At 42.4% G+C, this 27,602-nt stretch overlaps 2 protein-coding genes, 1 long non-coding RNA gene and 1 pseudogene across 12 annotated transcripts in view; 2 read left to right on the forward strand and 2 right to left on the reverse strand.

Moving 5' to 3' along the window:
• The window catches only part of FAM234A (family with sequence similarity 234 member A), a 23,910-nt gene extending 6,674 nt beyond the window's left edge, over positions 1-17,236 (reverse strand). For 2 of the 3 annotated variants that reach the window (XM_036225816.1, XM_016136751.2), the window contains exons 1-4: positions 17,135-17,236; positions 2,525-2,825; positions 1,110-1,226; positions 569-760 (exon numbers count right to left, since the gene is read on the reverse strand). In XM_036225816.1, the coding sequence (XP_036081709.1) occupies positions 569-760; positions 1,110-1,226; positions 2,525-2,792 (577 nt within the window). In that variant the 5' untranslated portion in view covers positions 2,793-2,825; positions 17,135-17,236. The other variant, XM_016136749.2, reaches the window with a different exon arrangement.
• LOC107506022 lies at positions 4,766-5,156 on the forward strand (annotated as a pseudogene).
• Positions 17,237-19,681: 2,445 nt separating the features above from the next.
• On the reverse strand, positions 19,682-22,085 carry LOC118606417. Its single transcript, XR_004952373.1, has 2 exons — positions 20,848-22,085; positions 19,682-20,080 (listed from the first exon to the last, which is right to left on the reverse strand). It is a non-coding gene; the product is annotated as an uncharacterized LOC118606417 (long non-coding RNA).
• Positions 22,086-22,252: 167 nt separating this feature from the next.
• The window catches only part of LUC7L (LUC7 like), a 28,722-nt gene continuing 23,372 nt past the window's right edge, over positions 22,253-27,602 (forward strand). For 4 of the 8 annotated variants that reach the window (XM_036225309.1, XM_016136755.2, XM_016136754.2 and 1 more), the window contains exons 1-2: positions 22,261-22,446; positions 24,373-24,467. In XM_036225309.1, coding sequence (XP_036081202.1) covers positions 22,386-22,446; positions 24,373-24,467 — 156 coding nt within the window. In that variant the 5' untranslated portion in view covers positions 22,261-22,385. Of the gene's footprint in view, positions 22,447-23,318; positions 24,468-27,602 lie in introns of all 8 variants that reach the window. The other 4 variants (XM_036225314.1, XM_036225313.1, XM_036225312.1 and 1 more) reach the window with 3 other exon arrangements.

Genomic DNA, 27,602 nt, shown 5'->3' on the forward strand with positions numbered 1-27,602 from the left:
CTCTTCTTATATTTCCAGCCTGCTCTTTATTTTCTTCCATATCCTTAAAAGCACAGCCTGGAAGGAAAATGCTAATACCCACCAAATCTAGTGTTAATGTAGAGAATTCCTTAAGACCTTGGTAGGTATAAGGAGCCATGCCCTTGGCGCCTAAATACAGCCTGTTACATTAAGGAACAGAAACAAGCACCCTCACACCTAGAGCACAGACAGGCACCACGTAGGTGCACAGCCTACATTCACCTTGGTTGCTGCAAAAAAAGGTTGTGGACACTTTCTATGACAAGCAGCAGCAAAGCCCCTCCTCATCCGTGCCACTCCACGGCAACTGTCTGCCATGCCCCACAAGCAAGATTTAAACTGGAGGAGACAAGACAATGGCTTGTGATATGTCAGGATAGCTTAGGTGTGTAACTGCTAAGTGGCTGTGTCCTCATGTGGGGGTTCCCTCCCACCCTGTAACCTTCGTTTCCATTCTGTCGCACGGCCCCCGAGGGAACAGAGCATCCTGGCATTAGTCCTCCCCTCTAAGAAAGCCCAGGTGGAACTGCAGAGAGAACTGGCCTACCTGTAAATGAGTTGACTGCGATGAAAGAACCCAGTCTGCCCATGAGGATGCAGGCAGAAGATGCCCCACTGTCCCTCGGCTGGGGGATGGCACACTCCACGAGGGCCACATCCTGGGCTGCAGGCCTCTCCCAGAGGATGCTGCCATTGGCCCCTGACACAGCAGCCACAAAGGTGCAGGGAGAGGAAAAGCCTGGAGGAGAAAGACCCAAGTCTGTGGGGCCATGCACACAGCCCACTCACTGCCAGCCCTTTTCTCTCACTCCTTGCTCCTGGCCACAGCCCCTACCATCTGGGCTCACTCCCTTTATCCCCGGACCCTTACCCCCAGATATGGGGGCACTAGTGTTGACCCCTCGAGGGTCAGTAGCCAAGCAGGCGTGTACTAGGCCTGGAGCCTGCCTCCTTGTCCCTTTCTAGTCCTGCTCAGAAGGAAGGGTGATGACAATTTCCAGAAATTCCAATTGCTTCCTCTCAACATTGCAAGAGTGACGATTCCTCCTATAGGGAGTTTCTCCTTTTCTGGACAGAAACAAAATTACCTTCACTGGCGCAGGACCTGTTGAAATTGTTGCTGCTGTTGGTATTTTTATAAAGAAAGAGAACATCTTGCACCTTGTCTCTGTTTATGTCTTCCGTGGCCAGAAAGTCGTAGGTGACTAAAAGAGAAAACCACAGACTATATTCTTTAGGCCATGCCAAGTTTGCAGGCCAGGTCAAGTCTGACACGACCTACTTCTCTGCTCCTTGGGGTTTAGTGCCAGCTAGAACTTGACACTGTGAGAGTGACACAATGGCAGCGGCTTCTTCCTTACTAGGACTGCAATTTCCCACACTTCTTTCCCACACCAGCAATTCCTCATGCACATGATGGATGACAGTATCGGAGGTTAACCATTAGCAAGAAGCAAGCAGGACACTTGAGTATTACAAATGGATCTTCTGTTCAGGACTGAATCCCTCCTCATGTCTACTTGGGATCTAGAGAGTCCACACTTCCATACTCGTAAGGGTCTAGCCCTTCCTTTCATTCGAAGATGCAAATGATAAGCTATATGCTTAAAAATCAAACACCAAGTCTACCTATGGCCATGCTGCCCTGAACACTCCGGGTCTTGTCTGATCTTGGAAGCTAAGCGGGGTTGGGCCTGGTTAGTACTTGGAAGGGGGACAGCATCCTACAGCACCTAGGAAGACCAGGTGCTGTAGGTGTTAAAAAAAAAAAAAGAAATCAAACATTAAAAGAATGAAGTTGGGCCTTTACCTTATACCATATACAAAATTGAACTCAAAATGGATCAAAGACCTAAATAAACACAAGAGCTAAACTATAAAACTCTTAGCAGAAAACATAGGGGAATCTTCATGACATTGGCTTTGCTAATGATTTCTTTGATATGACATCGGAAGCGCAGGCAACTCTAAGAAAGTAGAGTGTCCAGAGACAGGCTGATCCAGGTGCTTTTTATAAAGGCCAAGATTCCAGACTAATTATTTTATGACAGAACTTAAAGTGTGCTTTATATAACCTAAGCTAACTAGAATGGCAGCTAGAGCTTTTCAGGAAGATTGGACTACAAAATTGGCTGCATATTTTTCACATTTCATTGACAGCCTTCTCTATGTCTCCTTCTGCACCAGTGACTGTTTTATTACAATTTTTTTTTTTAATTCAAGAAAGTAACCAAAAGGGCTGCTTTCATTACAGACTTAACACATCCTTCCTAAAACAGGAGAGTGGACCACTATGCCCCCACAGCAGTCCTTCCATTTGTACTGAGCGTCAGCTCTTGTAGCTCCCTCCAAATTCCAGGAAAAACACGGACACAGAATTGGCAGCCACTTAGGGTTGATTCACCATCAAGGATGACTTCCAGATTCCTGGACACCCATGCTGATCCCACCGCCCACCCCAAAGAGCGTGGTTGGAATGCCATGCGGAGGGGGGAGGCGGCACCTGCTGTGTCGTAATTGATCCTCCACGTCCCCTGTGAAGCTGGCCGGTCTGGACACGGGATGATGAAGGAAATCACAAACACTCCTAAAAGGCATATAAACAGTGAGAGGAAAAACGCCACTGTCCTGCAGCGGGAGAGGCGGGACTGCAGGGGGCTGCTTTTCAAGCTGTCTTCCTTTTTCGCTTGGTTTTCTAGATTCTCCTGCAATTTCCCATCTTCGTTCTTCAAGGGATGGATTTCAGCTTCTAAGTCCTTGCTGTCCATCATCGTGTGCACATCCCAAAGTTTACCTCCTGGTCACTGTGTCAATAAAACAAGAGACAGTCAAATGCTGCAGCACACGTCGATTTCTGCTATTCTCAGCAGCGTAGGAACATAGTTGCAGTGGTGACTGTGGGCCACCAGCCCAAGAAATAAAAGCTAAGCTAAAAATAAATGTTTAGGGTGTCAGAGATTATACTCAAGAAGGCCTTTAATTCAGAAAGGCAAATTAATTGTATAGAGCCAGCACAGGAAATACTTTCCTCCTTAACACACCAGTGTCTCCTGCTGCAGGGCAGTGCTGGGCCAGGGCTGATAATAAGCCTGCACCCTAACATTACTAAGCCCCGCCAGCTCATAGGCTGGGCACCTCTGACCAGGCTTCCACCAGTTCAAAGCACAGATTAAAAGGGTAGCCTGGGGGGGACTCCCTAGAAGGTCATGGAACCTAAGTTAGGTGGGCTCTGGAGCCCCAGCCTTGCCTCCTAGTCACTGTGTGGCCTGGGAAGCTACTTAATTTGACTGCACCCAGTTTCCTCATCTATAAAAGGGAAACAATATCTATTGTTGTAAGGGTTAAATTATAAATGAGGGGGTGGCTCCATAGTGTAGTCGTTAGTATGTCTGCTTTACACACAGAAGGTCCTGGGTTCGTGGCCCAGGTGGAGCCACAGACCATACCCTGGGTGCTCCAGGCCCTGGGTGCACGTGGCGAGCGTGTGGGAAGTCGCCCAGAGATCCAGTTAAGGGGAGATGACAATATATATAGGTCGGGGTAGAAGTCAGGCGGGGTAGGGGAAGAATTAAAGAGGAAAAAAATTATAAATGATCAGAAAGCATTTCTAACAGTATCTGACATGAATGAAGCACTTAAATGTTAGCTAATTATTATTAAAAGATAAAATATGCTAGAAGTCACGTGAAGGAGGGGGGACGGCTGAGTGGATGAGCACAGGTGCTATGTACAACTTCTGAGCCTTTACAGGGGAGAACACGCTCCCTCCTGCCCCGTTTCCCTTCCTGTGGCTGGCCCGTGGGTGGGTTTAGTGAGGAAACCTGGAGAAGCCATCTTGGAAAATAAGATGGAAAACACTTCTGAAGACTGGGAAGCCAGACAGAAAGAGCGTGGGGTCGCTGGTAGCTGGAAACCACCATCATCCTTGAGTTCTCAATCCTCATGTACCCAAAAAGAAAGTCAATAACTCGAAATGGATAAATGAGGATATAACCGAGGTTAAGTGAAGGTAAAACTCAGAGGAAACAGTGGAAAGTGGCTCTCCTTAGAATGGGTTAAGGGAAGATGGAAAGAGACGAGAGACTGACGTTTTTGGTATAAACTTTTTAATTTCTGACTTTAACTGTTTTTCTCTATTTAATAAGAATGATTTAAAAACTTGTGTACATATACACATTTTTTCCATTAAAAAATGAAAAATGACAACTGTAGGTGAGGATGTGGAGAAATTGGGACCCTTCTCCATTGCTGGTAGAAATGGAAAATGGTGCAGCTGCTGTGGAAAACATCCGGTGGTTCCTCAAAAAGTTAAACACAGAATTATCATATGTTATAGCAACTCCGCTTCTAGGTACATACCCAAAAGAACACAGAGACTCACACAAAAACTTGTAAATACATGTTCAGAGCTTCATTATTCATAACAACCCAAATGTCCATCAACAAATGAGTGGATAAGCAAAATGTGGTAATTCTATACAGTGGAATATTATTTGGCCCTTAAGGGCTGAAGTGCTGATACGCTACAATATGGGTGAACCTTAAAAACATTTCTGCTCAGTGAAATAATCCAGACACAAAAGGTTACATATTGTATGATTCCATTTATATGAAACTTCCAGAACTGGCAAATCCATAGGGGGCAGAAAGTAGACTATTGGTTGCCAGGGCTGGGGGAGGGGGAAATGGGGAATGACTGCTAATGGGTACAGGGTTTCCTTTTGGGGTGATAAAAATGGTGGTGATGGCGGGTCCCAGCAGCTTGGGCAGCGGGGAGGAGCAAAGGCTCTCTGCTCGGTGCCACCCAGTGCCACCTGCAGGCACTGTCCCACGTTGCCCAAGAGGAAAGTCAGCTCAGCAGAGGGTGTGTATGCAAAAGACAAGCCCAGAAGAGGTTGGAGAGGTTGTTAGCTAAGCCTGCTCTTGCAAAAGTGGAAACGAAGCCAAAAAGGGCAGCAGGAAAGAATAAATCTGCAAGCATAAAAGCCGACAAAAGGAAAAAGGGGAGCAAAGCAGAAACAGGCCAGGGTGGCTAACCAAGAAACTAAAGAGTTACCTGCAGAAAGTGGAGAAACGAAAAAAACGACAGTCTGGCCTCTGATGAAGCAGGAGAGAAAGAAGCCAAGTTTAATTAATATCATATAGCTTGTCTTTTCAGTGGTCCCATGTCCCTTCCTGTACAATCCAGAGGAATATTTTTATCAACTATTTTGTAAATGCAAGTTTTTTAGTAGCTCTAGAAACATTTTTAGGAGGGAATTCTACCTCATTCCATTTTTTAAGTGTAAATGCTTTTTCTAAGAGGTGAAATCATTTGGCTATTTTTTGGTATAATCAGAAAATAATGGAATACTGAATATGGGAGGCTTTGACTGTCTTGGGTGTCAGCTTAACATTCCATAGATGGGGGTAGTTTTTATATCCTATAACGCAAAGCATACTAAAATGGCAATTTACAGTCAGTTGTGCATTTAACATATCTTGAACATTTTAAATAGAACATTCTATTCCCATGTTTTCAGTAGAATTATTGCCTGAAGAAAACCACCCCTTGATCTTGGCTCTCCCTGTCAGAATTTTGTGTAACATCTTTGTCATGGCAGTCCAGTTTTCCCAGTAACTTTGTTAATGTGCTGTGAAAGATTCAAAATTTGATTACGTAGTGAATATGATACTAAACTGTCAGTGGGACGCTGATGTAACAGCATATCAACATTTGAAGATATTGGTACTTATAGTCTACTGAGAAAAATCGGCCTCCAAATTTTAAGACGGAAAGTCACTGGAATAACTATTTAAAAAAGAATCACAACTATATGACTCTAAGTTTTTAGTATGTATGTTAATTGTGTACAAATTGAAATGTCTGGATACTTATTCTCAAACCAACCAATAAAATCTTTATTATGAAAGAAATGTTTTAAAAACACATAGTGTTTTTAAAATGTGCAAAACTGGACGTGGTTCCATAGTATAGCAGTTAGCATGTCTGCTTTATACGCAGAAGGTCCTGGGTTCATGCTCCAGTGAAACCATGGTCTATTGTCTACGGCTAAGCCACCCCAAACAAGCCTGATGTCTGATCTCAAAAGCTAAGCAGGGTCTGGCCTGGTCAGTACCTGGATGGGAGACTACCTAGGAAGACCAGGTGCTAGAGGCATAAATAATAATAATATATAATAAAAAATAAAATGTGTAAAATATCCTGAATGCACAAAACGTCACTAATGGTAAATTTTATGTAATTTGTATTTTACCACAATTTAAAAAGAAAACCAAACAAATTTGTGTATGTTCTCCTTAGTAATGAGACATAAGTTTTAACATCTTGGAAATCAGAAAAGGTGTGACTGTCAAAGATAAAGAGTTCAACTCAGGAAAACCAAACAGCGTCTCATGATCAGGGACCTCATTAACCCAAACATCTGACATGGGTGTGGGAGAGATGACTTAAATAGCCAGCAACAAAACCTAGGACCAAGTTTGACCAACAGGAAAGCCACGTACACAGCAAATCTGGCCACTTTGTCCCCACTGAGGACACCTTTGAAATGTTTAAAACACATAAATTCCTTTGGCAAAGGAAAGAAATGAAATGAGAATACCAAAATTCTTGATTTTAAAAGCTCTATCTTTAAGTTCTCCTAAGATCTTTAAAATGTTGGGGAAGAAACTCAAGTTCTCTGAGCTAGAGGTGTCCTTTTCTTTCAGAAGCCAGAGCATCTACCAGGAGACAGCTGGAAAATGCTCTAAGACTGTCTATGAAAGAACAAGGGGCATGTGCTCAAAAGGACACAATCATTCACATTCAGTCTCAGACCTACCTTATGGCAGGAGCACCTGGAAGACTTACTTGTTCAACATTAGCTTCTGACCAGCCATTGGTGTATCTGGCAACTAGGTCTGGACAGGTAAATCTAGGGATTGTAAAGCTGTTGGTGAAATGCATCTCAGGAAGCCTGTGAATGTGTCTGGTAAAGGACGTGGGTCCTTCCCAAACCAGGATTCTTGGCCCTTCCCTTGTCTGGCCATCTCACTTTCACCATTGGATGACTCGGTTTCTCCTGCCTCTTGGCCCCTGAAGTAGAGATTCTACCTGCCAGCCTAAAGGAAAGCAAATCAAAGGGAGGAAGAGCTTTCCTTGCAATCAAGTTTTCATTGATATTCTTGGCAAGCTCAGTAAAGTAAATCCAAATGCAGAGCCCAAGTTAAACTGCTCCTTTTTCTCATCATTCTTAGAATCTCTAAGCTACAATGTGGGTCCCCTAAAGTAAAGAACAAAGGACAATGCAAAAACAATTATTGACGTAATTTGGGTTTTAATTTTTTAATTCAGTAATATACATGATATACTTGAAAGGTCTGTAAAAGTGTAAATCTCCCTCTCTTTTGTGACCCATAAGAGAGGAAGCGTGTTAGCAGTTTCTTATAGTTCCCTCCAGAGATGCTCTGTGCAAACATACATAAAGTGTGTTTTTAAAGGGTGACTAGAAATATGACTCTTCTCCAGACATTAGGAGATCTCAATTTCCTCACTGGCTCTCTCTTTTCCTGTTAAAAGAACTGTTTCAAGTCTGGAGTTGCCCAAGGAGTCGAGGATCTATATTTGAGATCCCTGGAACCTGAACTTCATTCACTAAGGAACATTAGCTCTTTGCATTGAAGGTTCCTTAAAAGTCTTCCAGAGAAGTCTTGTGACCTCCCACCCCTCTAGGAATATCCTTTATAAGAGGCTTCAAAAAGAATGGTTCCTATATCACTAATGGTATGGTATGCAAGATAATTTAGGTGGTACACGAATGAACATTTTTATTTCGACAGTTATATATATATATTTTTTCACAGATGTCTTTTCATCAATAGTGTTTACCTTCTGATATCTGATAGTTTCCCCTTTTAGCTGCTTATGTAGAAATGACTAATTTATAGGAAGTTGCAAAGAGTGTACTGAGAGGTCCAGTCTCATTCTTCACCTACTTTCCCCCACCGGTTATAGCATCACTATAGTACAATTTCAAAATCAGAACAGTAACACTTGTATACACAGTTCTATATAATTTTAGCACATGTACACACTCATGGGTATCAAGACACAGAACTGCTCCATCACCATGAAGACCTCCCTCCTTCCCATCATCCGTAATACCTGGCAACCACCATTTCTAAAATTCTGTTATTTCAAGAATGTTATGTAAATGGAATCAAACAGTATATGAACTTGGAAATTAGTTTTTTTTCACTTGACACAATGCCCTTGAGGTCCATCCACACTGTTGGCTGTATCAACAGTTGAATCCTTTTTATTGCTGAGTAGAAATGGCTGTACCACCCTTTGTTTAACCATTCACACACTGAAGGATATTTGGGTTGCTACCAGTTTTTGGCCATTACAAATGAAGTTCCTATGAACGCTCATATACAGGCTTTTGTGTGGATATAGGTTTTAATATCCTTGGGAAAAATGGTGAGCAGTGTAGCTGCCAAAGTGTATGCTAATTATATGTTTAGTTTTTAAAGACACTGCAGCCCTGCTGTTGTGGTGTGCATATTTAGAACTGTTGTATTTTCTCAGTGGGTTGGCCCTTTTATCATTATCCAATGTCCCACTCTGCCCCTAGTAATTTTCTTGCTCTGAAGTCTACTCTAATATTAATAAAGTTATTATCTTCTTTTGATTAATGTCTACATGGTGTATGTTTCCAATCTTTTACTTTCAATTTATCTGTTTCATTATATTTAAAGTAGGTTTCTTTTAGACAATATGTGGATAATATTTTTAAAAATCCACTCTGCCAACCTGTCTTTTATTTTCAGACCATTTACTTCCAAAGAAATTATAGATATGTTAGGCCTTTAATCTGCCTTTTAGTTTTGTTTCTTCTCTATTTTTTTGTTTCTTGGTTCTTTTTTTCCTGACTTTCTGTGGATTACGTGAATGTTATTCAGAATTCATTCGACTTAATTTTCCTCTGGGTATTACATTAGACATACCTACTTTATTGCGACTTTCTGGTGTCAGCATTTTATTACTTTGAGTGAAGCACAGAAACCGTACCTCCCTTTAAATCCTTTTACCTACCCCTGTGTATAACTGTATAAAATATTTCCTTTACATATGTTGAGAAACACATCAACATTATACTTTTTGCTTCAACCATCAAACGTAATTTAGAAAACTCAAGAGAAGAAAAGTCTATTACATTTACTTGTATTTTTGTTTTTTCTATTGTTGTTGTTGTTTTTTTCTCCCCAAGGTTCCAAGATTCCTCCTTTCATCGTTTCCTTTCTATTTCAAGAACTTCCTTAGAGGTCTGCTGGCAACAAACTAATTTTCCTTCATTTGATAATGTCTTTAGGTTCTTTTCTTTCAGCCCTTGATGAATGTTATGCCACTTTCTTCTGGTCTTCAAGGTCTATGACAAGAAATCTGCTGTCATTTGAAGTGATTTCCTCATAAGTAAGATGTCAACTCTCTCTTGCTGCTTTCTTTAGTTTTCAGAAGTTTAATTATGATGTGTCTTGGCATAGATTTCTCTGGGTTTATCCTGTTTGGGATTTGCTCAGCTTCCCGAACCTGTAAGTCTACATCTTTGGCAAAGTTATGGATATTGTCAGCCATCATTTTGGTTTCCTGGCGCAGAAGCAGCAGCACCACCTGTGCCTGCGAGAGTTATGGGGGTGGGAGAGCTGCGGGCTACGCATGAGGACCTGATCTGAAGAGACTCAAAAATAAAGTACTAGAGGTTTCCTCCTAAACTGAATTTCTAAGCCTGTGATCTCAGGGCTTTCCTCCTTTTTGTTTCTAATTGCAACTATTGTTGAATCTCACATAAAGAGTAAGAAATTTAAAAGGTATTTTGCCTCTAATACCACAATGAATCATCTGCAAACCACACATCTGGACAAACCATATCCTTGATATTGTGTGTTTACTGGTTCATTTGCTAGTATAGGAAAGAACCATAGCTACTGGGCATATGGATTTTAAATAACTATGCCCACTTAAAGACAGAGGCTCCTCCAAGTCCAACCTAGGGACAAAAATGCATTATCTCTAAACTGGCAAAATTCATTGTAAGAAGTCCAGAGAACAGGAGTCCGAGGAAACTGTTAACATTTGTTCGCATCAAGTCGACAGATCTTAAAAGGAAAATGAAATCCATACTTGTACACATATGTATGAAATCAAATGAACACTTTGCAGATATGGAAAATTAAGCACTTTTCATCTAACATAAAAGCTGTGAAAATATAACAGATGGAGAAAATAAAATAAAGGAAAAGACCATGAGGTTAAGAGATTTGCATCTTTACTTCATATGTATCCAATGTTCTTTTCCATCACTTTTAACAAGCTAGTGGTATTGAGGACAGAAATTAAAAATTGAGTCATAGGATTTTTAGACAGTCATTGATTGGAATTTTCTCCTATCAATTCTCAACGTCTGAAATGATAACTATAAAGTCCACATTTTGGCTTAAAGTCCATTAAAAGAAAATAAAAAAGAAATGAAGAAAAGTGTGAGGGATGAAAACGAAAATGTGCCCATGTGATATATGTTAAGGTAACAGGTGTGACTCTAAGAATGATTCGAAGTGAGATAAACACAAAATCCCTGTGCATGGTTTTTCAAAGAGATTATTTCCCTGACACTAAGGAAATATGAGGAATCAGAAGTGCCCGGCTATTGCGGGTGTGTCTGTTAAAGGCCACTGCAACTGCCACCTTTGTCCTCCCAGGAGTACAAAAGCTATCACATCCAGGGTGGAAAGTCTGACTATGGGGAAGAACAATAAAACACAGCAGTTTATGTAACTCATTAACATTTCAAGGGGACAGGAATACGATAGCATATGCAGAAAGGAAATAAAAGGTGTCTCCTTTTTCTTTAAGCGTTCTTTATCTACCAAGAGTTTACTGAATCAGAGAGAACAGAAAATTTAAAAAAAAAAAAAAAAAAGTCTCTGTTTTTTAATGGAGAAAGAAAACAAAAAAATTCTAACAAGGGCAGAAGGAAAACTGCCAGAACAAATAACTGGCAATTCTACAGACATTATGAAGTTACAAGGTCTAATTTTTAAACTGAAATTTGATAACTTCTTTTTTTGGAGAAAAAAGATCATTTCAGGGTACTTTAATAAGAATGCCCCTCTCCCCACCAATTTTTACAATTTGAATTTTACAGCATTCTTTCAAGGAAATTTTCAGACAGTGAGCCAGAGATCAGATTTTCAGAACTAAGCACGTCAATCTAAAAGGTAATTTGCATATTTTAAAATTGGTTTAAACTAACTAAAATTTGTGTTTATTTTAAACTGCATGTCTTAAAAGTCATAACTTTGGTGCTATACGAGAATTTTAAGAACCTGGTACTACAGTTTGATCTCTGTGAGGAAATAATGAAGAGGGCCCACTTCTGTGTACCCAGAAATTCTAGCACAGTCAAAAACTGCTTTCTGCCACTCAAAAAATATTGATTTCTTGCATTACTTGACCTCACTAGGGTGACAATTTTACAAAGTAGACATTATTTAAATCAAGGCTACTTGCAAACTTAAATAAATAAGAGAGAAAAAAGTATACCTGCGAACTGAAAAACAGAGAGAGGGAGAAAAAAAAGGAGATTAAAATAAGCAGAGGAGAGCCTTAGAGGAAATAGCAGATGAGTTTTTTTTTTTAAACAGAAAATATGTAGGAGCTATCTAGGGAAAAGCTCTGATTATGGATTAACTTTACTATCTAGCTTCACCAGCTAATAACCGAAACTGAAAGGATTTTTTCCAATGGGTTGAAAAAACGAAAAGATCACTTCACCACTCTATCACTAGTACTGAGGAGGTCAAAAGCCTCTATTAAGGTCTGGTGAAAGGAGAGATTTCTTTCTTTCCTTTGGGGAACTCTTACCCCTAATTCGCACCCAGTTGGGTTACTTTTCTGAAAGACAGGAATTACATGGAGCAGAATACGCATCTTGTCAAGGACAGTTCTCCTTTTTCTGCGGTTTCAGTTACCTGCAGCCAGCCACTGTCTGCAAATATTAAATGGCAAGTGATCCCCTGAAATGGTGACTGCACTCACAGAACTTTTATCATAGTATATTGTAATAACTGTTCATTTTAGTATTAGTTATTGTTGTTAATCTCTTACTAAGCCTAATTTACAAACTTTATCATAGACATGTATGTCTTGGGGAAAAACGATATATATTGGGTTCAGTACTATCCATGCGTTCAGGTATCCATTGGGGGTTTTGGAATGTATCCTCCACAGAAAAGGGGAGACTACTGTATTCTTTGGACATTTGTGTTGTTTTATCAAATTGCCTTCGCCCACTTAGCTTGTGCTATGACTTGACCAGTAAGGAATATGGATTTTCAGCCCTTCTCATATGTTGGTCCTCCTTCCTGGGACGACCTCTCTTTCAGTCCTCTAAGCCTTGGCTGGAGCATCGCCAAGCCTTAGGAAGCTTTGTGTCAGCACTACTGACTGGGGTTAGCCACCTTCCACCCCAGAGAACTTGACCTTTTCCTTTCAAAGCATTCACAGTACTCCTGCAGCCTAGGGAGAGCTATTTAAGGGCGGCAGGACTCTAATGCATCTCCTGTGCCAAACACTTGGCAGATACTCAGCAAATGTCAGTTAAATAGAGGGGAGAGAGCTTCATGGAGATCATCCCTAGACAAGAGGATGAACACGATAACATGCAATCATTCTTTTCACTCCAGGGCCTGTCTTGTCTTGCAGACTTCGTGATCTGTAATTACTGACTGATCTTATATTAAGTGTGCTCAAATGTTTGTTCCTAAAGCTGGCTGTTATATATACAAATGATTTAAGAATCTTTTTTACATTAGGAGGCCTGTGTCACAGCCAAGAGTGGCCCGAGTATTCTGCTAGCAATTCCACACGAGGATTTGGGAGACACCCACAATATCCAACTAGGAGCACTGAATTTTTGGCTGAGCAAAGCAAAAGTCAGACAACAATAGCTACAGTGTTCAATTGTTTACATCTGAACAACTATTTCCTCTCTTCACCAAGCAAATAAGCCCAAGACAAAGAATAGACCCTTAAAGAAATTTCAAATGAGAACAAATTTTAAGGTCATGGTGCCCAGTTAAAAGGAAATGCATCACACAGCATATGCAATCAACACTCACAAAGCTCAATAAGCAGTTCCTTTCCTTTACGTACTGCAAAACTTTTAAAGTAACCGAGGATGGCTCACAGTACCTCCTAAAAATAAATTAAGGAGGAACATTTATCTGCATACTAGTAAAGTAACATAGAATAAGTTTTGTAGGTATATCCAGAAAATAACGTGGAGTAAACCTTTTTCTTGAATTCTAAGATAGACTGTATTAACTTTGACTCTCTCACAAATCACTGTTACTTCTATCCTTATATTAAGGGGAAGGGAAAAGCAAAAACTCTTAAAAAGATAAAGTATAAAAACTCTTGGTCACTTCTGACTAACTCTCTTCAAGACAAATAGGCCTTAACTTCAATTTGCTTACTTTTTAATCATTATTGTTATATAAATGTTTAAATATTCATAAAAGTAGAAACGACCAGCTCTAGGTACCCATTACCCAGGTTCAACAATTAACAACACAGAGCTGATCATTTTCATCTACAAGCCAGAGTACTTCTCTCCTATGCTCCATTTCTGATTTTTAAAAAATTAGCTCCACTTTAACGATGTCACTTGATCTCTCGGCATCTGCTTCTTGGTTATGTAGTTAGGAATCAGCATCCTCCCCTTCCCCTGCCCCTCTTCATTCTCTCTCCTCCTTTCTGACACCACATCCAGACAATCTGAACTCCATGAAGTATTTTACTAAGTGAGAACAAAAATTTGCTGTTTGTGGGTTTTATCAAGATCAATTTCAAGTGAGATATACAGTGTGTTTTGAAATACCCAACAAATTCTGTATATTCTAACTTATCTATCTCTTCAATTGTGCTCCTCCTTCCAAATGGCCACTGCTTTAGGTTATAGTATAACTTCTCACCTGGATTTCTGGAGCCCTCTCAAATCTTCTTTCCTTGATGCTGCAAGAGACAGCATACTAAAATATCTCCTGATAATGTTATTCCCCTGCTTAAACTCCTGAATGACCAATTGCAGCTTTAGAACAAAGCTCAGACACCCGAGTTTGGCTCCAGGTCTTCTGACCACCTGGTTCTTGCCACCTCTAGTGTCATCTCTCCCCAAACTCTATGCCCAACACCTGTTTCCCTAGTCACACTGCTGAGAATCTTTTGCACACTGTTCCTCTGCTTGCCTTTATCTAATAACTCCCATATGCCTTTGTTTTCCCAGGACAAAGCAAAGTGCCTGGCATAAATTAAACACACATTCACGTGTATGAATAACCTCCAATTCTTGCCATACTCTGCTCATAAACTTTTCTTCAAGAGTAGTTTATCAATGCATTTATTAACCACGTGCTGTAAAATCTACAACTTGTAGGAGCAGTTGACGATTGAAACCTGATTAGAAATAGATGGTATAAATCAGATGTAGGGGTCACTCTGACATCATTTCTTCTAATAACAGAATCTTGGTTTTCCTTGGAGAAATCCACTTTCAACATGCTCACTGTGATTCTGGTGAGACTGACCCCGCCTTACCCAAGCCTAGTCAACTAATCAGATTCACAGTGATTAGGTTCAGAACTTCAGCTGAAATTACAGGGAGTAGGCACTGTTTCCCCGCAACAGTGGTAAGTGAAATGGTGGTTTTAAAACGTGTTTAGTCTTCCACATGCCTTCCTTTAAAGGTGAAGTTTTTTGTACTTAGTAACACGAATAAATAGAACGTGGCCAAAGTAACTGTTAGAATCCCAAAAGTAGATCGTAATAGACACTGTGGTTTCCACATTCCCCCCTCTGTCCACCCTATAGACAAAAAAAGGGGTTCTGTAATACAATTGACAAGTCCAGTGATGGAAAGTAACCTCACAGGGTGATTTAATCATAAATTCCTAACTGGGCAGGTCATGATGGGTAGTCATGCCCCAGGCTTATAACTTTCAGTAAGATTTAAGCAAACCCTGTTCATTATTCTTGTGCATGTAGGTTGACACACCTGCGAAATACCAGAACTCATCCTTTTTCAGACCCCTTGGAGGCTTAACCAGTCAAGGGAGCACATACTCTTGTTTCTTGCTAACTATCCTGTAATCTAATCCCCACCTTGCTTTCTATCACCTTCATTTAATATTTACATTCCCTCCTTCATTCCAAATGCATAAAAGAAAATCCAAACTACCATTCTAAGAACTATTTTCTCAGTCTGTTTCGACCTTGCTTCCAGGTGTATCTTCTGCTTGGCTCGAATAAACACTAATATATGCTTATAAAAATTTTGTACAGATTTGGACATAATTACGTTGACATCTCCATGATCACTGGTTCTGAGGAAAGACAACTACCATGTGGGCAAATGACCCCTACTGGAAGGCCCACCAAGAAAAGGAAATAAGCACTCCTGTCAACAACCATCAAGAAACTGTGGCCTCCAGCTGAGTCATGTGAGTGAGCCAACAGCTTGGTTGCAACCTCATGAGTTTCTGAACCATAATCACCTGAACAAGCCACTCCTGAATTTGTGATCTACAGAAACTGTGAGATGTTTGAATCTGTAGATGAAAAAGGATTGCTGTAATAAATCATAAATTCTCTATAGGTTTGGACAAATCCATTAAACTTTGAGTTAATTTGTTATACAGCAACAGATAACGAATACAAGTAGGTAGGATGAATGCAGAAACCTGAGAAAAAAACCAACACAGATGGAAACAGGGCAAAGGTATGTGAGAGAGTGGAGACTAATAAGACCCCCCCCACCCACACACATGCCACATTACCGAATCTTGATGATCCCCTTAAGCCCTTGCCCCCATCTATTCCTGGTCCCCCTGGACTTTCCTGTATGAAAGCCAGTGGAATCCCTCCATAGGTTGAACCATTAATGGATCCTTGACACTTGAAACCAAAAGTGCTCCAATCAATGCAACAAGGACCCAGAAAACTAATAAAATGCCCAAATAAATGTCCACTTGATGTTAGGGTCATTTCCTTTATATCACCCTTTCCCACTCTGTATTTTCTCTAGCACGATCCATATTTTGCCTATTTATCTTGTTATCTGTATCCTCCTGTAAACTGAACCTTCTTCAGGCCAGCATTCAGCAGTCAGTATTTGTGAAGTTAATCTAAGCTGCTATAACTGTATGCTCACTATAAAATTGCAATGAAAAGAAGTGGTACAATCTACAGGTGGCATTAGAAAGACATAAGCACCGGTACCTGGAGCTGGGCACAACACATAAACGCCTCAGCTGAAATCACAGGGTTTCTTAAAGAACAGCAAATAACTGCAATTGCCTACTCTGATAACTTATCAGACTGCTCAAGGGCAAACTCTCTCCTTGTCATCTCTCAGCCAATTATGGAGGAGCTGGGAACTATTTCAGAGACCACAGTGTTCTTTTTCCCTTTTAAACTCGGCGCTGCTTTTATTTAGTAAGACAGGCTATACACAGTAATCTTCTCTACAGATGAGTAAACATCAGCTGAGCTTTGGATTACTTCGTCAGTTTGCATAACAACGTCCTGACAAGGGAACGTAACTATCTGACCCTAGTGAGAGACTTCTCACGGACATTTTTAATTACTCTCAGGCATCCCAGGCAGCACCCTCGAGCATAAACAGCAATGGCTAGCTTACCTACTATGCAGGCAAGGTCGGGTAGGAAGTTTCCTACTGGGAGTTACAGCCTGTCTTTGGGGGAAATGGGCTCGAATTCAACGCCGCTTAAGGCCAGGCTTCGGGAACCCGAACGACTCACCCGCTGGGGCTGGAATGGCCAGCGGAGCTGCCTAGCTCCAGCTCCTGCTGCACCCTTTCCACCAAAGCCGCTGCACCGACACGCACGGACTAGAATACCGATGGGAGGTGGGCGAGAGCATGCGCGGGGTCTCTAGAGGTTGGGGTCTCCCAGCGGCCGGGGTTGCCGTGGGGCAGAGACCGGGTCAGGAAGGAAGAGGTGGGACCCCGTGGCGTGCACGCGCGTGAAGGAGGACCAGGACGCGCTCACTCACCAGCCGCCGCCCCTCTCACCCGCACCGCCAGCGCCCCCAGCGCCACCGCGTAGCTCCTCCGCACCGCCCCCAGGGTCACTTCCGGCCCAGTAGGCGGGGACGGAAGCGTGCGAGAGCTGGCTCGGCCTCGCAGTCCTCCCTGGTTGCTAGGCAACGCGGATCTGACCGCGCCCTCTGGGGGCCTGGCTCCTGGGCCGTCGTTCCCTTACCACGAGGGGCTGGCTGACCCAGGCCCACACCTGGCGGTCTGGCGGGTCTCAAGACGCCGGTGGGGCGGGCGTGCGCTTGGGGCTCCAGCGCCGCGTGAGGTTGCGGTCGCCTTTGTCAGTCCCAAGGGTTTGGAGTATGATCTGCTTGCGGCTATATTTTCATTCCACGATTATTAAAGCACCTTTACACACGTTTATTGTCTAAGACGCTTTTTCTTCTCTGGTCCACTTTTCTGTTGAATGGTTTGTCTTTTACTTATTTCATAGCACTGTTTTGGATGTTATTTTTTTGTCAGTGATTTGTGTTAAGTATCTCAGTTTGCGTCTTGTCTTCACTTTATGGTGGCATTTGATGAACAACAGTTTTTATTTTAACATAGAAAAGTGTATCCTTCACGGTTAGTAATTTTTGTGTTCTGTTTAAGGAATCCTGCCCTACTCTAAGTTACTCTCTTATTTTTTTCTAATGGCTTTAAAGTTTTAATTTTAACATTTAAGTCCTTAATTCAGTTTGGAATAGATTTAGTGTAGGGGGTAAGGAGGTAATTTGATTTTATTTTCCATTTTGATAACCAGGAGTCTTAATGCCATTTACTGTAATTTTCTCTCTGCATGACATCCTTCATAAATTAATTTAGTGCAGGTCTCTTGATTTTGTTTTAGCTTTGGTTCCCCCAGAAAGCAGGACTTGAGAGAAAAGCTTATGTGCTACTTTATTAAGGGTCTTGATCCTTGGGAATTAGGAATGGGGGCAGAAGGAGTGAGGCATGGAGGGAGAGCACAAACAAGGGTGAGTTAATGAGCTGGCCACTACTATTTGGTATCAGGAACTCTGGTTTATTTGCTTTTATAAATTGATCTTCCCAGAGGATATGGACTACTCCTGTGTCTCAGGATAGCCAGTGGGGGCTGGGAGTGTGTACGGGAAGAGGCAAATTCGTCCACTAGATTACATCTCCAGTTGGTCCAAGTTTAAGTTTTGCCCCATAGAACATAACTGCTCTGTGTTTCTGGGTTGCACATGTCTGTTTATGTGAAGCCTCAATGGCAACTGGTAAGCCCCTGGGTGGGGCAAGGACAAATTTCACAAAGCAGTCAATGGTAGCAATGATATGGCAATACTGCTACAGCTGTTGGAAATTCTTCACATATTTGTACACACAAGCTGCTCCTCACATCAAAAGGTAGCATGTTCCATGAATCTATATTGGCCTTTTGACTCGCTTTGACTGATAGATAGATAATGGTGACTTTCTGGGGTCTGAGCCTAGTCCTTTAAAGGACTGACAGCTTCCACTCCCTCTCTACCTGGGGGCAGCCAGCTGCCATAGTATAAAGCAGCTTGGACTAGACTTCTGAATGTACAGAGAGGCTACATGGAGGACCACAGAGGAGCCAGGGAAGCCTTCTTGGACCTTCACTCAGTTCAATCTCATCTAATCAATTTTGTGAACACAGCCACTACCACCTAGAGCAGAAGAGCCCCAGGCCCAGCTAAGCCCTGCCTAAACTCCGTAAAATCATAAGAAATAATAAATCATTTTTGTTTCACACCACTGGAGTTTTATTTTTTAAAATGCCTACAGCACCTGATCTTCCTAGGTAGTCTCCCATCCAAGTACTAACCAGGCCTGACCCTGCTTAGCTTCTGAGATCAAACATCAGGCTTGTTCAGCAGGGTGGCATGGCCATAGACCATGGACTGTGGCTCCCCTGGGGGGTGAACCCAGGACCTGCTGCATGTAAAGCGATGTGCTGCTACACTATGGAACCACATCCACACCACTGAGTTTTTAAGTGGACTGCTACACAAAGATAATGGACCTGCTTTACCATAAAATGAATCTCTTGACATGAGGCAGTATTGTGCAGGATTCCATGTTAGTGACTCAGAATTCTGCAAGCCTTTGGATATGTGGGCCAGTGTGGAGGTGCTGTAGTCAGGAAAAGCCAATACACATCTGGATATGTTGGCAGTTCCAAAAGGATGAATCACTGTCCCCCTAGAGTAGAAAGAACCCAATGTAATCAATCTATATTCAAGTGACTGGCTGTCTACCCAAGGGAGAGTACCATATCGAGGGTTCATTGTGAGTCTCTTGGTGTGGCTAAGGCTAGAATAGCTTTGGTGGATGGCAGACTGTGAGCTCACAGAGGGACAATCATGAAGCAGTACTCACAAAACCTAACATTAATTCCATGCTTAACTTCCACAAGTCATATGATAGGTACCATTTAAATCCCCATTTCACAGATGTAAAATAACTGAGTCCGAGAGTAGCTAAATATGTTAACAGTTTCGTGGTGTTGGCCACAAACAAAGTCAGCCAGGTATTCCTTTAGCAAAAAGGATTTGTATTTGGGAAGAAAGGATTGCAATTCCATATGTGCAGCCATAGCAAGCTGGGTAAACATAGGAAATTCTTCTATAGAGGGGAAGGGAAAGCTGGAGGATGGGGGCGGGTATTAAAACCAAAGATCTCTTCCTATAGAGCTGTAACAACCAACTCAGGCCCTCCTACAGGCCCTCCTGATTCTTATCTTAAAGTCTGTCATTAACTTTGCCATTCCCCCCTTTTGATGGAAATCTTTGAAAACAACCCTGATCAACAGGTCTTCTGATTTCAGAGGCTTTTTGTCCCAATGCCAAGAAAGACCTCTTCCAGGTGTCGGTCCCATGCTAGAAGGAAAATGCATGGTCCAAACTACTTGTGTTCTAGTTTGACAACAGGTACAGCTTAACAGGAAAAAAGAAAAAAAAAAGAGCAAAATTAAAAAGATAAAAACAATGTATAAGATGAATCTAAAATAGGAGCTCTGATGGGAAAGCAGTGAACTAATGGTTATTGCAAAGGAATTGAGGGAGAAGTTCCCCGTAATGGCCACTGACGTTCTAAATTACTTTTGGTCATAGTCCATTTACTTAAATACATGTATGAGGGGGGACCATGGTTTTTAAACACAAATTTGGCTGGAGACCCTGGAGGAGGGAAATAAGTAACTGAGATCCCATTTTTTGGACACTTTTCTTTAGAGCCTGGGCCCAAACTGGCTAAACAACTCCAACAACTTAAATAGCTTAGGTGGCTTGCAAGCTTAATATCAGCCAGTTCCACTAAGAAGAGTCCAGTCCAAAAGTGGTCAAGGGCAATGGCTGTGGCAGCATAATTCTAGTAGAACAGCCTACTCTGGAAAGATGTGGGCCAAAGGCTGCATGATGGGGCAGTTTGGTTCCAAATAGCCAACACAAATGACCGATTCCAAAAGAATCAAGTTGATGGCTAATATGGTACCAAGAAATACCCTGATCCTCTAGGGCGGTGGCCCCTAACCTTTTGGCACCAGGGACCGGTTTCATGGAAGACAATTTTTCCATGCATTGGGGATGGGGGGGGGGGGCGGCGGGGGAGATGGTGTCATGATGATTTAAGCACATTAATTACATTTACTGTGCACTTTATTTCTATTTATTGTAATATATAATGAAATAATAGTATGACTCACCATAATGCAGAATCAGATGCCACCAGATGCAGCTTAATGTACAACTGAAATACATCAACTCACTTGGCACTATTAAGTCCACCACCAGATGTAGCTTAATGTCTTTTGCCAGTCATTGGCAGGGTTTTAATATGAGTCTGCAAGCAATTGTTTTGTTATGTCTGTGTGCAGTCAGACCTCCCCAGCACTAGCATCACTGCCTCAGCTCCACCTTGGATCATCAGACATTAGATTCTCATAAGGAGCGCTGAACCTAGATTCCTCGCATGTGCATTTCACAACGGGGGTCTTGCTCCTAAGAGAATCTAATGTTTGATGATCCGGGGTGGAGCTGAGGTGGTGATGCTAGCACTGGGGAGCGGCTGCAAATACAAACGAAGCTTCCCTCATTTGCCTGACACTCACCTCTTGCTGTGCTGCCCAGTTACTAACAGGCCACCTACCAGTACCGGTCCCTTGCCCTGGGAAATCAGGCCAAAGTACCAAAAGAGCTCACAGCCGGAGAACGTGTTTTAACGGAAAAAGAAAAAACTCTAAACAGGTCCCAAATAAAGCCCAGAGAACAGAAGCTTGGACTTGGGAGAAAACGTACCCTCAAACTTCTGATTTGGGGATTAAAAGAGCAAATTCAAATGGCTGGCCCTAGGCCCCATACCTGCTTGCTCACCAGCCCAGAGGTATCGGCGGGTCTCTCTGGACCCCAAAGGAGCTCTCAAATGTGTTGACCACAAAAAAAAAAAAAAAAAAAAAAAATCAGCCAGGCATTCCTTCGGCAATAGAGATTTGTTCGGAAATAAAGAGAGTATTGCAATTCTGCACTTGCCACCTCAGAAAGCAAGTACAACTTTGGGGTACAGAATGGAGAGTAAGCTTTTAAAGAGGAGTAAAAGGAAGTTGGGGGTGTTATGTGCGCGCAGAGGATGGGCTCTTCTAACCATAGAGTTTTTACAAGGCTTTCCGCTAAAGACATAGGTCGGTGAGAGCTCCTCCTACAGGCTCTCCGAATTCCTGTCCAGATTTAAGGCTCATTAATTTTGAAATTGGCAACCAAGAAAATACGGGCTTTTTCTCGTTTAGGATTGTCTCTATTTTAAAGGTTTGCCTCAGTATTGCATATAGGACTTGGGCTCTAGAGCAAAATCAGAGTAGAGACTGGCTTCGCCCTTTCTACAACTGTCTTGGACCACCAAGCCTGTCTTGGACCACCAAGCCTGTCTTTTCCAGCTCCCTCCAGAGCGGAGTTCCGCATACCACCCGCCCCCGCCCCTGCCCCTGCCCCTGCCCCTGCCCCTGCCCCTGTCCCCGCCCCTGTCCCCGCCCCGCCCCCGCCCCCGCCCCGCCCGCTGCAGAAACTGCATTTCCCAGCAGGTCAAGCGCGGCGCTGACGCACTTCCTCCCGGCGTTCCCCGCGACGGGAAGGATCCGAGAGGGCTCGAGGTCGACGCTACCAGGTTTCGTCGTCGCCGCCGTCGCTGCCGTCCTTGCTACCGTGTCGAGAGCACCCGTCGCGGCCGTCCCAGCCGCCTTCTCCGGCCACCATGTCCGCCCAGGCACAGATGCGGGCCTTGCTGGATCAGCTAATGGGCACGGCCCGGGACGGTGAGTCGGGGCGGCCGGCCAAGCGAGGGGCTAGGGCGGGAGTGAGACGAGGCCGCCGGGCGGCCTGAGGCGGGGGCCGCCGCTGTCTGCGCCTGCGCCCTCCCCTCCCCCACGCGCCGACCGCAGGCGCCGGGCCTTTGTCTTAGCGGGTTCGCCTGGCTGGCGACCGCGGCCGGCTATTTTCCCACCGGCGGCGGGTCCTTACTGGGCTCCTCCCTTGGAGCCCGCTCCGTCGGTGGGGCTCCAGCCCCTGTCCCTTATATCGTCCTGCTATTTTCTCCCGGGCCGCCGCGGCAGCTCCTCCAATCAGGGAGTCGGCGAAGGGCTGGAGCCAGCAGGGGCTCCAGGTCGCTGGCAGCCCGGTGGCGGAGCTCATCCGAGGCTCCTCGGGGAAGAAGCTACAGCCGAGGGAGCCGGATGGGCCTCGAAACCCTAGTTGTTCTTGTTCTGTACCGTTGCAAGGGGAGCCATAAATTGAGTTTTTCTAACATGGGTTCCTGCCGAGTACTTTTCCAGCCCCTTTCCCCCCAACCACACAGAGAGCCTCTGTTTAGCCAGCGCTTGTTAGTCGTTAGGTAGGTTGTATTGTAGGGAGGAGTGCAAGATCATGATGGTTGTCTCAGGAGAAAGCGGTTGCATCTTTTCAAAACTATGTACCTGCTGTGGTTTGTGTTTTCTTTTCTACTGAGGTAATGAAGTTGTAAGTTCACACTGACACATTCGCAGGGCTGTGCAGATTCTTTGCACTTTATTTCATAGGTGAATAAGTGCTTTTTAGCTTTCTTTGTATATTGAGTTGCTTTTGAATTGCTTCCCATATTTTTATTTCATACAAACTGAACAATTGTGGCCCCTCTATTTTATTTATAAAGGTTCAGTGTATCTTTGCCTGCCTACATCAATCTGCAAGGGAGTTGCAGAAAAGCCTCATGTTCATCGAGCCGTGAGTCACAACCAATTTCTAAGCTGTTATAACAAAAAAGTGTTTGCTTTTTTTCACAAGTAACTTTAAAAGTGTAGTTTAGAAAGAAAACATTTTCAATAAAAAGACACTACATTTATCCTGGATGCTTGCAAATCCTGAAATATATTCCTCCTTTACTATTTACACAGCTCTGTGTCATATACACAGATTAGCTTTAAAATTTGTCACATTCCACTTTGCCTTTACTTTTATGTATCATTCCCCTGACTTCCTTACTGCAGGTTGGGCAAGAAAACTTTTCCTTTAAAACTTTTCAACAGCGGGCATAAAATTCTGCAGCTGAGGTCTTGAAGAATGCAGATGGGTACAGTATGTGTTGGAACTCACAGTGTGTATTGACTAACCTGGTTCCTTTTTGCCTTTTTTTTTTTCCTTTTGGTATTGTTGTGTTAAAAGTGACTCCCAGGTGCCAACTCTTTTTTAAGGGTGGGGGTGAAATGGGGCTAGGAGGACTAGGTCTAGATTATTTATCAGTTAGCAGTAGAGTTTGGAAGCTTTTTTCATGTAATTTTGGTCAAAATACTGCCTACACATTTGTCCACAGCAAAATGATAAGATTAATAAGTAGCTTTTGTTGGTGGAAACTACCAGCTATAGGTCATACATGGTGATTCATGGCCCTCTGATTAGCATGGGTTTTGGTATCTCATTGCCCACATGAATGTGTGGGGCTAATGTCCTTTTGGTGCTCAGCCTTTTGCTTCTGACTCCTTGACTTCTTTGGCACAACGATGGAGTCATAGCTTATTAGTGTGATTCTTCATGATATATTTAGCATCAAAAACATCTGTCTGGATTCCGCTCCAGTTGTAATTATCTCTAGATCAGCTTTTCAGTGTATTTGGTAGTCTGCAGATCATCCAGGTGAATTGTTTTACCAGATATGCTTCTGTGTTTAACATGATAATATTGTCTTATTTAAAACCGCAAATGAATTTCAGGAGATGAAACCAGACAGAGGGTGAAGTTTACAGATGACCGTGTCTGCAAGAGTCACCTTCTAGACTGCTGCCCCCATGACATCCTGGCTGGGACGGTAGGTGCCTTGGGATTGGGGGGAGTAGCACAAAATACTCACTGGTGTTGTGTAGGCAGTGTAGGTTTTCCAGATTTTAATTGTTTTATCTGGCAGAAATGACCAGTATTGCCTTTCAAATTATAGCTTCTTAGTGGAATTTTATGTCGTGGAACATATTTCACTGTTATAAAATTCTCTCTCTACCATTACCGGGGTTTTGTAGAGCCATTTATACTGCGATATTCACAACTAAGTAGTGCAGGTAATCTCATTTGGCTATAGCGAAAAGAGTGCTTCATCAGGTCAGTGTATAGTTCTATAAAGACCCTGGATTCGTTGCTTGGTTTTTGAATTAAACATAGTGCTAGATTTTTTATCTAACAGTACATTTCTTCCCAAATTTTTAGGTACCCCCCTGATACATTGGGAATAATATTGATTTTCTAGTTTTGTGTTATACCATCCTTTCAAGGAATCAACACATGCTGCAATGAATATAGAGCCCTAAAATTTAAAGTTTACTTCAGATTAACCAGATACATGCTGGTTTTGCAGAATGTATTTATTCCAGATTAGGTTTTAAGAAGACTGAAGAGTGGAGGATTATCTGCAATGATTTGGTCACTTACAGAAAAGGAATCTTACAAAGACCACCATTTTAAGATTTCTCAGCTACCTCTAGGATATGAAAACTGTCTTTTCATTTTAAGGGTCATATGTGCGAGTACTAGTAAACATTTTTTTCGTGATTATTGTTCTGTTAGTACTGTTGTGATAGGAGCAGCCTCTGGAAAACTCAGGTGTATTAAATTTTCTCAAACTGGCTCTTTTGGCAGCAGATAGAAAGTGAATGCCAAACCTCTTACCAAATATAGGTTTGCCTGCACTTTGACCAGGTGTAGGAAAACATTATAACTAGTGTTTGCTGCAGATTGTTTATGTTGCTCTTAGTATACCAGAGGGAATCAAGCAGAAAAGGCTGTGTCAGAGCCAGATGGATCCATCTAGTGGAAGTCAAAGGGTGCAGAGCGATGTGCACCGGAATGAAACATTTTAACCATATTTTTATTGGTCAGATCCCTATGTAACATTGTCTCAGAATACTGGTGAGAAAAATAACCAGAATGAGGTCTTTTCCTACAAATGTTTATTGTGTTCGGTATAGCTTAATTTACCAGATATTTACTGGACACCTACTGTGTGCCTGGCACTGGGGATATGGTGCCAATAAGACAAAGTCTTTTTTCTCATCTAATGGTGGAAGAGGACAGAAACTAATAAATTAATAAATAATATATTGTTTTAGGTAGAGTGATAAGGTAAGGCCTCTCAGGGACATTGGAGCAGACACCTGAAAGGTGAGAATACATGTTTGTGGTTTGGGAATATAATTCTCTGGGTAACAGATGGTGCTGAAGGACAGACAGCAGGAATGTCACTGATATGTCTAGATTGGTGTGAGTGAAGGTGAGAGGTGGGCAGAGGCTGTGGAATCAAATTAGTGATGAGAAGCTACGGACTGATCAGAGTTAACTCTCCTGTGGGTTGGGGCAGGAGCAGGTCAGCAAAGGGAGTCTAAAAAGAATACCAAAGAGTAGGAGAAAACTGAGGAGACATGTTCATGTAGGGGTGCAAATAAGCAAATGTCAGAGGCTGTCAGGGGTCAATAAGGATGAGATTTGGGAATTCAAAGAAAGGTTGTAAAGATTGAGCCTCACTAGGTGTAGGCTACATGGAAGTGAGAGGTAAGGGATAGAGTGGATGATGGGTTTTCTGAGGAGTTTGTGTTTTGAGTTGAATTGGAATGAAAATAATTCTTTAGAATAGAGTGGCAAGATGAAAATGGTTACAACCTCAGCCTGCTAAGGGCTTCTCCAGGCCCAAGTTTTTGCTCAAAACTATCACCTGTCATTAGGGTGAGGCAAGGAGGATTGGAAGTAATCATTTTATTGGGGCTTGGCTTAAGCCAAGTCAGGTTGTGGTGTAGTTGCCAAAACCTGATTTCTATCTGTTCTTTTCTCTCAGCTTTAGTACTAAGAATCTTGAGTAGTCAAGATACAAGAAGGAAGGAATGCCTAAATGTAATATTGATTAGTAAGTTTGGAATAGTAAAATAGCTGGAGGAAAAGTAGTATAACTTGTCTCACTGGAAGAACTTTTCAGAGCTTCTGGAAGGAGCCTTCAGTGCCCTTGCCTGTCAACAGTGTGAGATTACTAGAGGGTGAAGTACACAGGTATCAGGTGTTTGCTCAGTGAAAAAAGTCTGGCATGCTGGATTTAGAAACCTCTTGGAATATTTTAGAAAAATCTAATGAATGTGGTATTTCAGCTTTGCTTGGTGTTTCGTTGCTGGGGGAATTGACCAGTACTTCCTTACCTCTTTGACAAAGCTAAAAAAGAATACATCAGGAGAGTAACCATGGAAGCCAGGCCTATCCTCAGCTTGCTTTAGCAGTGTCTGCTTGAGAACTCACACCTAAAGGAAGACAGTGGTGAATTTTGCTTCATTTGTGGTTCCCTAATGTGAAAACTTTCTTGGCATCTTGGAAGTTTTTAAAGTGGGAATTGATTAGATTTTTAGTACTTAAGGTTTTAGTGCTTGTTTTATCTGTCAGTTTCCTCTGAGCAACTGAGCTTTTACTAGCTTTTAAGCATTTCTGAGAGCTTCCACTCATTTTTCAGCTATAGCACTTAGTTTAATTGGTGGAAACTATATTTTGAGGAATCATATTTGGTACTTACTAGAGTGAATGAAGGAAAAGTCATTTTTACAAGGACAGTGATTCTAGTTCCAGCTTTGGCTTCTAAAACCACTATTGCCCTACTTCTAAGATCCCTTATGTAACCAATATACATGAGCTATATATATGACTTCAGAGTAAGAATAGTGAAGGAGAACAGAGGTTTTAACATTTAAATGCAAAAGTAGCTCTTTGGTAAAAATGAAGGTAAACTCCACATTTGGCAGTATCACTGTCGGTATCACTGTCATTGGTGATACTGAAGGATATTTTGTTAGCATGGCACACACCTGTGAGATAGGGCCCAAGAGCCAGGCACTGTGAATCTCTCTAATTTGCCTAAAATGTTAAAATTTTATGACCCACGAAGTTTCTTTTTATCTCATTTTGAACAGTTTGAGTTTAAAGGACT

This window comes from Rousettus aegyptiacus, unplaced genomic scaffold (assembly GCF_014176215.1).
Source record: "Rousettus aegyptiacus isolate mRouAeg1 unplaced genomic scaffold, mRouAeg1.p scaffold_m13_p_8, whole genome shotgun sequence".
Lineage (NCBI taxonomy): Eukaryota > Metazoa > Chordata > Mammalia > Chiroptera > Pteropodidae > Rousettus > Rousettus aegyptiacus.